Below are 12,125 nucleotides of genomic sequence, written 5' to 3' on the forward strand. Positions count from 1 at the left end.
GCTGCAGCCCTGCTTCCTCAAGAACATTTGCTTCACTTCCTAGCAGTGGAGGAAAAAAGCCACTGGAGGAAAAAAGTTCCAGTTAGAAAGGCAGCTATCATATCTTGTTTGTAGGGCTATGGCTAATAAAAGCATCCCCATGGCTAGCTGGAAGAAAATGAAGGTTTGTGCAAATGTTAATCCACAAATCCCATGAAATAAAGGAAACAGACTGCAGCAAATACCTTTAGTATGAAAACAAAGTTAACAATGGAGGCACATTCTGAGGAATGGTAACTTGGTAAAATTATTGCAAGAGAAAAAATTCAACTGCAAAAAGTCATTGAACAGACAAGAATGTAATAAGGAATGATTTAAAATGTACTTGATACACACATTACATTAAGACTTAAACTAAACCGTTTTAAGAAGCAACTGAATCATTTCAACATATAATACATAATTGTACAATCCATATAAACTGTGTTAAGTTATTTTAAGTACTTCATTTATATAAACACAAAAAGCAGTGGATAATGTGCAATTGAGGATGCTCCATAACAGTGAATTTTAAAAGGCTATAAGAGAACAGAAATGTTTAATAAAGGTTACACTATTGATTGAGAAAAGAAACAATCAGTCATATTAGTCATGTGAGATGGTCTGCCGTTCAACAGAAGCACACACAACCCAGACTGGCCTCAGACTGTCTCTTTAAAAAGTCATCAATCCAAAGAGGGTTTCTTACAGATTATGTACATTGGGTACAAAGTGTGTTGCAAAAGGCACTTCTGAATTTAAGGCAAGTAAAGGTATTTTTTTAAATAGACATTTAAATATTAAAGAAGTAGGGCTAAGGTCTGCTTCTCCAGCAGGTCATCTTTACAATGCTAAAATGTGTTTTCAAAGCTTCAGACTAAGAGGGCAATTCTATATTTAGTGTTTCTGAGCCACAAAATTGAATGATCCAACATTTTTTTAAAAAACTATTTGCTGCAATTCCACGTATCAGCCAGCCACTGATATTTTGTGGGTGTTGCTTGAAGGCCTTCCTTATATTATTACTCTGTAAAATATTTATTCTTTTAACACATTTACATGAAAAAAGAATCTTTAGAGAGGCTTAATACATTTATATAAAATATCAGATGTTGATACAAACCATGAGCATCTCCCTTTGAAAAAATTCTCATCTAGCCACCACAATTACCGGAGATCACGAACATCTTTGTCAGTGCAAATCTATATTTCCCTACTACAGAAAACCATCTACCCTCAAATACAAAAAAGATCTGTTTCTGAAATGGCAAGTTACATTTGGTTACATCCATCCACCCTCCCCAACTATTATAGTATTCATTATCTAGGGGAAAATTAAAGCTGCTTGTGCAAGTATCATTACAAACAGTCCTCCTTATACAAATTCATTGATTCTCATTAGGTGTACAATATTCTTGGTTGATCAAGGGATCTTCATGCTGTGGTCCTATTGCTGATCTTCAAGCCAGGATGGAGCATCTACTCCAGGCGTTTTCAATTTGATATGGAATAGTTTAAGAGTCTGTTCAAGCTGTTTTTGATTCCCCGCAAAGTATGCTGCAATGGCATTGTGGAACAGAACAAGCTGATTGTGCAATACTTTCACCTGTGGACAAGGATAAAGTTAAAGATGAAAATGCATGTAACTGAATATTGAAGATCAGATGTTAACCCCAAGGTGTTCCAGTTTTATGAACAAACAAATAGTTTTCCAAAATTCTTCACAGTTAAAAAGCTGGGTAGATGTGGACTCAGTAGCTGTTGATATGAGAGGGAAAACAAGAGTGCAGTGCATGGAGGCCGAGAGAGTGCCCAAACATTTTAGGGCTTCAGAGTTTAAAAAATCCTAAATTCTTAAGCCATCATTTCAAGCCATGGCACACCCTGGATTATCTCAAGTATCTTCCAACAAGCTACCGTCATCAGGAGGTAGGCCAAACATTCTACATCTGCAGACATTCTTCAAAATGACAACAGCACAGAGCACATAATTCAAATGATGCTACATATAGATGAGTGGTTTTTAATTATAAATAACAAAAAGGGGGAATGGACTGCCACTTTCTTCACAGGACATTGCTGAAAAACACTTCAGCCAATATTCCAATCTAAGTGTCCAGGAGGAACATGGACACCATTCAGGTGAAAACAGTAACAATGAATTTCTATCAGATATGTCCAGAAGAGCAGAACAAATGCTGCAGGTGACTGAATGGATGGAAACCCCTGAAGGAGACTAGTATAAGAGAGGCGTCTGCTTCATCTTTCCACATACATTCTCAATTTTGATCCACGGCTATTCTTAAAATTTAGCAGTACTATCATCCTTTTCTGTTATTATTTCACCTCCACAAAATTGACTTTTGTTTTCTCCAGAACTACATCTCTCTCTCCACACACCTTCTAGCTTAGGACAAAAACTTCCATGAATCTGATCCACAATTTATGCCATAATAAATTTGTTAGTTTTTGAAGTGTTACAAGTCTTTTTTTAGTTTTGCTACAACAGATAAACATGACTATCCCTCCAGAACATCTGAAAATATGCTACATTGGTTAACTGTAGCAGTTACCATTTGGAATCCCTGCAGCAACTTTTGCTACAAGGCAAACAAATATCTCAATTGATATTCCTTCCCTTTAATAAGCAAAAAATATAGAGGGCAATCTTGCAACACATCAAAATAAAAGCCAATGTGAAAAAGGCATCAGTGCTGTATGACAACTATTTGTTCATTGTTCACTTCTTATACTATTCAGTCATTTGGGTGTTTACAACTAAAGGCTGGGAAACCAGACTTCGCGGGTGAACTATGTGGGATGGACACACTTAAAATAATATGAACATGTGATTACAATACTCAGACAGCACACCTAGACATTGCTGTATTTTACTGACTGAACAGAATTTTAAAATCAAGTGCTTTGAGTTAGATTTATGTATTCACTTATAATTCACAATACTTTTAATGGCAGCCCATAATAAGTCTTGGCAATACTCATACATACCAACAGAGCAACACTGAAGTAAAAGAAAGCATAAAAGCCCCCAAAGCCCAGAGGGACTTGAGAGAGTCACATTCAGGCAGCCAAAGAACTGGTGTCTTCATAAAACTGGCTGAATGACAATGACATATGAAGGGTACTATTACCAATCTGTACAAATTCAACTTGCTCCAACATTTCTGCTTCTTTTTGAACATACTGTCTTAACCTCCAGTCCCCAATGCTTTCATAGGCCTATTTCCTTCCACTTCTAGACATTGGATCTATTCTAGACATTTGCTCAGCAGAGTTTTGCTTGTGCCCATTCCACCAATTCCCAATTCCTTCCTACTGCAGTCCCTGAAAAGCTGCTCTGAATGACTGGGGATTTGGGGGGGGGGCAGGGAATCTTTGCAGAATAATGTGGGAGGTGGTTCAGAAGAAATTGACAAAATTGTCTATCCACTCTGTTCCTCCAGGAGGAAACCTTCACTGGATCCCAGTTGTCTCCATAAAAGAAGGAGCCCTTCCACATATAGATATTTAAGATGACAGATCTTCTGGAAGTTTCATTGTCCTGAAGTTTTAACATTTTACATTTATTTCTTGGAGACGCAGGTGCTTTAAAGGAGTGTATGGTATAGAACTCAGCATCTTAAGGGAGAAAATTATAGGTCCCATGGCTCCCACACACCCTTCTAAGATCAACACAGTTCAAAAACAGGATATTGCAAAACAATTATGTTCCCTCAAATTTTCCCAGAAAGAAGTGGATTTCACTGCAATCCAGAGGCCTGCAAAATTATTTTCAGACAATTATTTATACTCCTATATCTTTCAGTATCAAATATTTAAAGGCTTCTTCTTAGCTACAACTTTGAATCATTAGCTTTGAATGTCAAACAGCAGGTATGTCACTGAGAAAAGCTGGGAGAAGGCTAAAATCCTGTCCCTTGAAATCTAGCTTGCTGTTACTGCTGATCAAATGATTGGCACCAACAGCGAGCATTCCTTGCCAAGGAACCACTGGAAGGACTTTAAGGTTCTCAATTGTTCCTTGGCTGCTACATTTCTACCAACCCCACATGATGTCAGGTGTGGTGCAGGAGGGCGTAGCTTGGGGGAAACAGCCAAACTGGGATCCATGCCAGGTCAAACTATGCCCACAGGCTGGAGATTCTCCATACATGCTCTAAAGCAGAAGGCATTATAAATATTTTTCTTGTGTGTATGGAAGAGAAGGAAGAGGGGACTGCTATGTCCAAAACTAATCCACAGACATAAATAGTGTTTCATGGTTACAAATAGACAAAATCAAGAAGAGTGATTTCCAAGAGAAAATGACACCCCCCTAATTTGGGTGCCATAAATTCCTCTGACTTTTGCCTGCATGTGGCTCAAAACCAAGGGGAGCTTACCAGAATTTGCAGTTCCCCATAGTGAATAAATACTATATGGGGTACCTATGGAAGCACTAGTGTGCAAATAGAAGCATGCTGATCCCAGCAGGACCTTCCATTACTGCCACAGATTGCTTCATTGCAAAACTATTTACACCAGATGTGGGGATGACATTTCAGAATATTCTGCAACTGAAAATGTGCAGAGATCTATACAAGAGTGGATATTGTTGGTTACATTACATTTAATAAGGTGCAATCTGTGCAAACATAGACTAGGCTAGAATAACAGGTATTGCTACTAACTGTCAAAAGAGTTTTTGACATCTTACAGACACTTATCACTGCACATTGTCAGTACAGCTTTTTATTTTTTGTGAAGAGAGAAAAGATATCAATTTATCTTAACATCTGAATGGCTGCCAAACCTCCTTCCCCTTAGGGTGTCTATAGCTAATGAAGTCATTGTGACAGAATTCAAAGACAATCAACATAAGAATTGTTGTTGTTGTTCAGTCGTTCAGTCGTGTCCGACTCTTCGTGACCCCATGGACCAGAGCACGCCAGGCACGCCTATCCTTCACTGCCTCTCGCAGTTTGGCCAAACTCATGTTAGTAGCTTCGAGAGACATAAGAATTATTGACCCTCAAATTACTATCCTTAGCAAATTTCTGAAAATGATGCAAAGGGGAAACCTGCAGCATTTCAAGTAAACCGACTATCTGACAAATATTACAGAACCACATTCAGTCCATAGGATGAAGTCTCCACCTTCCCCTCCTTTCAACCCACACACATCAGTCACAGCTTGCACACAGCTTCTGCCACTCATTTCCCTGTAAGGAGCCAACACAACAGGTATAAATATGGAACTGTTTTAGAAGTATATATATGTACCTTCAATGTGGTAGGTACCAGATTGCTGCTTAACATGGTGCAAATAGAACTATTAACCAGTCAGATAGTGGCTCATTATAGAGTTGTCCTACTGCTTCAAACTAGCACTTTTAATCAGTGGGCTATTACACATGAAACAATATTTTGGGAGGTTTGCCTTTGCCCAACACAGCTACTTGTCAAATAGAGAATAAAAAAGTCTTGGCCCCTTTTTGTATAGAAGTTTACTGTACTCCAATTCTGACAACAATCAACACTACTTATATGTTAACAAGAATAGCTATAGCTGTTACATTCCACATATTTAGCCAAAATGACATATTTGGTCAGGAAACAGAGGTCTACTAAAGGTAGTACTGCAACTGGAACACAATGATATGGGCCAGCAAACACTGTCCAACCACCCAAAATTACAGAGTTTGGTTTCCAAGTATACCCTGATGTCAGAAAGAGAAACATTCAGTTCATGTTCTGAGTTTTTCTCCAAAAACTGAAGCAAGTAAGCATACAAAGTTAGACGACATCTCAAGCTTCAGATAAAAAATGAATTTGCAACCTAATTTGGAACTCAAAACAAAAGCAGTTATAGGAAGGGAACAGTGCTGGCAGAACTTATGCTTGCCAGACAATAAAGCATTTTAATTTCACCAAATACGACAACTATTTCAGAACTGAGGGGGCTAATATCACCTTTAGAAGGCGTGTATGTGTCACACTTTCTCTTGCAGTAAAGCAGGACTGTTAATTGTTGTGGCTGCTCATGACATACTTCTGCTAGATCAGGCATGTCCAACAGGTAGATTGTGATCTACTGGTAGATCACCGTACATCTGTGATAGATCACTGGCTCCCACCAAAGAAGCTCAACAACTTTGGCTCCCCTAAAGAAAGCGCAACAACTTTCTTTTACCTGAACCCCCAAAAAGGGCATAGATCACTGCCAGTTTTTAACTCTGTGAGTAGATCACAGTCTCTTGGGAGTTGGTCACCCCTGTGCTAGATTATCGATCAGTAGCAGGGGTTGAAACTTGTGTCCATGTCACTGTAGCTCAGCAGCAGGGTTAGAGGAAGCGTGTTCCATTCCTCCCTTTACAGTGGTGAACTTTTATAATCAGTTGACCCCTGATTTTATCTGTCTTCAAGGGCTCTAAGGGTCCTCATGAATAGTCAGATACATTATCAACCCCTGTCAATATGGCACTGAAATAATTTTAAGGTGTCCTGCTACGCACAAACAACAAAAACAAAAAGGAGTTAAGATAGAAAAAGAATCTGATTTAATGCTCTTACTCAAATCTACTCTAGCACTTACCTGCTAGAAGTTTAAATAGTTTAGAAAAGAGACAGAGATAATCAAATTCAATAGACTGCATGATCTAATATATAGTTGTTAATGCAAAGTTGAATTTCAAGTATATAGCAAATTAGGAAGTAATGCAGTTCCTTACCTTGTTTTCCTCCAAAAACTTCAATTTAACTGATACATCATTGCGCATTTTGTCATATTTCTCCTTATGTATTTGGAATAGTTGTTGCGACTGCTCAATTTTTGGCAATGTGTTTGCATCTCGTGGGCCAAGATTCAGCTCCTCTAGGTCTGTGCGATAAGCATCATATTCAATCCTGAGAAGAAGAAAGTTGCATGTAGCAACAGAAACATATATAATTAATTTACCCCCATTTTCAAGCCTTACATATCATGCCTGTCCACGAAAGTAACCCAGCTATCAGTTCTTGCAATCAGAAAAAGGGAACAAAGAGTCCCATTTGGGAATATTATATGGACTGAAGTAATCAGAGAGTGATAACCAGTAAGTCTGTCTGCTTACTCAACAGTAATCTATTGCTCTTCTCACACTACACTGGGTCTCACCAATACATGTAACTGTTAGCAAACGTCCCGCTGGGGCAAGTTGTGAGACTGACCCCCCAGGTAGGGACGAAGCCTGGGTGCACTCCTGGCTACTTGAGTCCAGTGGCACATTGATATACAATTGTTCCCCAGCGTGAAGAACAACACACACAAGCTATTAAGGCTAAACTATTTTATTGTAGATAAAATGCAGAGCATGTCTCTGCTTGCTAGCTCAGTAAATCAGAGCTGTGCATAATGCATCTAGCATCTCTCTCTCTCCCCAGAACTGAAAGTGAAAGTAAAGATATACAATAACATCACATGGCTGGGAAAGACAAAACAGCTGTCTTTCTCATGGGAAAAACACAAGTCATATCAGCCTCGCTGCTGCTGCTTTTGCAGCTCGGTCTGTACCAATATCCTAACAGTAACAGATGTTTTCAGAAGATCACAAATATATGATAATATGGGGAAAGCTTTTATTTTGTCATCTGGAGGCTCTTACAAATAGTTCCACTTTCTGTGCCTGGTAGGAATTGGTTATAAATGAGCAGGGGAGATCAGATAGCATTCATATTGCAGGTTTCAACAACAATGCTTATGGGAGCATGCAGGGTATTTTGCAATACTGTATGCTACAGAACACAGGTGGCAAACTTTTTTTGGCTTGATGAGCCAGATCTTTATCTGACCAAACCACATGGGTCAGCTTTGATAGTACAACCCATCTGTCAATCACCTGATTTCATTATGATTGCAGATGACTGGCAGATGGGCTGTCCCACCCATGAAAGTCCATTGCACAGCACTTCCTAAGCACTCTACAGCCAGTTGGTTGTTGGGCACTTGGGAACCACAGTATGTGGGCCTTTGCTGCTCCTATAGCACCAAGCAGTCTGCCTTGAAACTGTTGCTAAAATGCAAAGAACAAGCTTCATTTTAACAGCATTTCAATGCAAACCTTTGGTGTTGTATGAGCAAGGCGCACCCAATGAGTGGCTGGAGTGCTCCTTTCTCCAGCAGAGGAAAAATCTTTTGCACTACATTTTTTGTTGAGTGGAAGGAGTGACGGGTGATAGCAGTTGTGACTGAGTGGGAGAGTGATTGTGTGTATTGGGCGGATGTGTGTGCAGTATTGAATGGGTAGTAGTTGATGTATGATTTGTATAAATACAGGCAGAATGTGTGTGTGATATGTACGTGTTAATGGGGTAAGTGTTTCATTTTGTGAGTCAGAATGTGCCTTGGCAAGAGGGAGGCTGAACAGGCTGAACTCTATAAAGATGTCTCAAAATCTGTAGCTTTGCTGCTTTTTAAAAAAAAATGTTTTATGGCAGTTAATTATATGGTAATTTCTCAGTATTCGTTGTGTTGTATTGTATTGTATTGGTTATTTTGTAAACTGTATAGAGACTGTCTTCATTATTGAGTGGTATATAGCAAATGAGTAAGATATAAATAAAGTCATTTACAAGCAAGTACTGGAAACTATGGCATAGCCAGATCTTTCTCTGAAATGTTCCCCACATCAACTCACACCCTCAAATAGATTAATTTCAAAGACAAACAGCAGCTTGCTTCTTCAGCAGTGGAAAAGGACCAATAAGAAAAGCTATGAAAAAAGCTGTAGCTACATAATATGGTTTCCTGACATGCTTATAAATTTGTTGTTAGGATGAAGACCAAGAACTGGTGCATCAGTTGGGTAGTTTTCACCTGCACTCCACATCCATTTCCTTTTATGTCATGTCTTTTAAATTGTAAGCCCGAGGACAGAGACTGCTTTGTTTGCTATTGATCTTATGTAAGCTGGTCAGGGAGGGCTTTCGGGCTAAACAGCAGGGTAAAAATGCTTCAGACAGTATAACTGAATTTGTTTCTGTGGACAATATGTCTTAATGAGATCTAAACTCAAGATTCAACAAACAACTAGCCTATCTGTCAAAACTACATACTTCAGAAAGACATCAGATAATATTGTACAATCCATTACCTGGCACTTTCATATTGCTTCACGGTTACTAACGTGTCCTCAATAGTTTTGTTCACCAAAGTGTTCACACTAGCAATAAAAAAGTTAATTGCCCCAAGTAGAGTTTCACCGTTTTTAGCAAGAAGTTTCTGAGTATCTGCATTGTATCCGAATTCCTCCTGTTAAGAGATTGGAAATATAACAGTGTTTTTGAATGCTTAACTTTCCATTATTTATTAAACGCCAAATTATTGACACTATTCACAGCAATCAAGAGACTCCAAAGCCTTAAAATAGCCTGTGTTAGCTTACTGATTAGCTTCTCTCACCAAATTGAATTCTCCATTTGTAAGAACTTTATTCTATATGCTACAAGTCTATAATAATTTTAAAAGTGGAATGAATGGCTTTTCTATGGGTAAAAAATGTGGTGTCCTGTTCGAACATAACACTACGATAATTTTATTAATCCATGGCTTAGCTAATACGTGCAAACCATACCCAGTGGTTTAATTATGGTTCATTTACTTCCAGCAAATCCATCATCTGAAGCCATGATTTATTTTTAGCTTATGAACTTGATTTGTTTTAACTATGGCTTGGTGTTATGCACAAACACTCAAGCATTCTTGGCTAGCTGGGCTACTACATCCCAAATGCTCACCAAACTACAAAGGCACAAGGCAAAACCAGCTGGAAAACAAAGCAAGCTGTTTGATCATCTGTGGAATAACTCACGGTTTGTATAAGAAACCATGGCTTAACATTACACACAAATAGGTATAGCTTCTACCCTAAATTAGCTTATTGCAAAAATTGAAACAAATGTGCTGAGATTAACTAGAGTAGGCATGGGGAACCTCTGGCCTATGTGCCAGATTTGGTCTGCCAGGCCTCTCCACTTGGCTTGTGAAGCCATTTCCCAAAACCATGCCCACATGCCTCACAACTGATGTCATATGATATTAGGTGTGGAGCAGGTGGAGACATAGTTGGATCAGCTGCTCACAAAGCCAACCCCTAGGGAATGCAGCACCAAATATCTTCACATCTGCTCTTGTCTGGCAAGTTCAATCCTGCGGGGCTCAAGTGCATGAGCTAGGTGTCCCCCCCCCCACAACTAGCTTGTGTATTTGAACCCTGCAGAAATCAGGGTGCATGAGGAGTTGAACCCTGCTGGGGATTTCAATGTGAACTCCCTTCCTGGTAAGGGATACTTTTGCTCCATTTTAGTTGCAATTTCAGTTGTCCATCCCCTTTCTTTTCTCTAGCAAGGGAGATGGTTTCCACTCAGGTGATCTGACAGGTGGGCAGGGCCCATGAAGCCAATCCTGGTAAGTCAAAAAGGCTCCCTGGCCCCACTGAGCTAGAAAGCTAGTGATTAACATGCAAGGCAACAATTCATGCTGTTTTCTTATTTAAAATTATGCTATCTGTTATCAGGCAATTGTACTAAAAATTAAACAAATGGAAGCATTTCCAACTTTCCTGTAACTTTACTATTTTTCTGTTGCAATTAAATGCTTACATGGAGTTCTAATGATTTCAAGCTCAAGTCTGCAAATGTATCTCCCAGCTGTCTTTGGGTATTCACCATCTGGAAAAGCTGTGTGGACAATGTTTGTGCCAATTTCAGGACATTCTCGTACTTCTTTTTGTTATCCCTCAGTATTTCTATTTGAGCTTCCAATTCCAGATCTACTGTTCGTGAGCCTCGACCCAGCTTCTCAGAGATAATCTGGCGAGTACACTGCAAAGTTTGCAAAACAAAGTATAAAATTACAATTTTCTTACAATCAGGCAGTATAAATATTTTGCTAAATAAATAAATAAAATACACCTAAGAAGCTTTCTTCACAATTTGTAGCCTGTTTAGGACTCCAAAAATTATATTAAAACACTGAGTGCACCACACTAGTGATTCAAATGTTGATCTAGAACTCTAAAAAGTGGATCTGTGATCCCTGTACAGTAGTATGTATTCCACTCACTGAACTTTGTGAAAAGCCAATTAGAGCAAGCTAGTACAATTCATACTAGTTCTGTATGCGAAAAAAGAACAAGTGTATTTTTCTGATTAAAGGGTAAAAGTGTCATTTTGGGTTACTGCTGCTATGTAGCCATTTGAGACTGAAAAAGCTCATTAAAAAGATTTCAATTCATCCTGAAAAATAGAGAGCAGATTTTAGTATTAGTCAATCTTCTGTGTGGGTTTAAGTAAGAATGTTGTAACACACAAAGAAACTGACCAATATTCTGAATAGTAAACCAAGCACAGGGCCACAATGAAATGTGGAAAAAGAAACCACTGCATTTTTTTAAAGTTACAGAAACTTTAATCAGGAATACTGTCCTCAGCAACTGATGAGGCAGCCAAATGGCGAACAGATAAACAGAAACCATGATCAAGAGCAAATGCAGCAGCAAGTTTTGAAACAATCATAATTCTTAAAAAATTTCCACCAACAAAAATGATCAAACATGAAAGCACAGAATGATTTGGGATGCACATAATAGACTCTAGGAGCAGGGAGCCAATTCACTACCCTGCTTAAAATTACCAAGTTCCATATGGACCAGTTCACACAACAATACAATTTCCTGATTCTGCATTGAAAGAAATTCTAACTTTCAATAGATATACATGTAAATGGAAAAAACAATGTGGAAGTCATGGATCATGGATACAGCCAGTTAGTCACTCCCATGTTGAAAGTGGCATTTATATACTGTAACTGCTGTGAATCAGAAAATGAGGGAGGGAATCTAAGCATGTGAGCCTGAACTTTGTTGAAATAATGCATGCAGATCAGCCTTAACATGCTATGTCAACATGCAGAAGAGAGGTGCACAAAGCTGAGGGCAAGGTAATCACAGTCAGCCCCTGGACACATTTTGTCACTCATTTATAAATGAGCTCATCTATGAATAGGTATAAACAGGTGCATTAAGTTCCTCCATGTGAGCAGCACATACATATGGGAAAGATGTAATGTG

At 38.8% G+C, this 12,125-nt stretch overlaps 1 protein-coding gene across 6 annotated transcripts in view; it reads right to left on the reverse strand.

The window, feature by feature from the left end:
- Window positions 1–212: 212 nt before the first annotated feature.
- ARFIP1 (ADP ribosylation factor interacting protein 1) overlaps window positions 213–12,125 on the reverse strand; it is a 34,943-nt gene continuing 23,030 nt past the window's right edge. For 5 of the 6 annotated variants that reach the window (XM_033159630.1, XM_033159628.1, XM_033159631.1 and 2 more), the window contains 4 exons: window positions 10,657–10,878; window positions 9,150–9,307; window positions 6,750–6,924; window positions 213–1,624 (listed from right to left, as the gene is read on the reverse strand). In XM_033159630.1, coding sequence (XP_033015521.1) covers window positions 1,466–1,624; window positions 6,750–6,924; window positions 9,150–9,307; window positions 10,657–10,878 — 714 coding nt within the window. In that variant the 3' untranslated portion in view covers window positions 213–1,465. The remainder of the gene's footprint in view (window positions 1,625–6,749; window positions 6,925–9,149; window positions 9,308–10,656; window positions 10,879–12,125) is intronic. The other variant, XM_033159629.1, reaches the window with a different exon arrangement.

This window comes from Lacerta agilis, chromosome 9, assembly GCF_009819535.1.
Source record: "Lacerta agilis isolate rLacAgi1 chromosome 9, rLacAgi1.pri, whole genome shotgun sequence".
In the NCBI taxonomy this organism is placed as follows: domain Eukaryota; kingdom Metazoa; phylum Chordata; class Lepidosauria; order Squamata; family Lacertidae; genus Lacerta; species Lacerta agilis.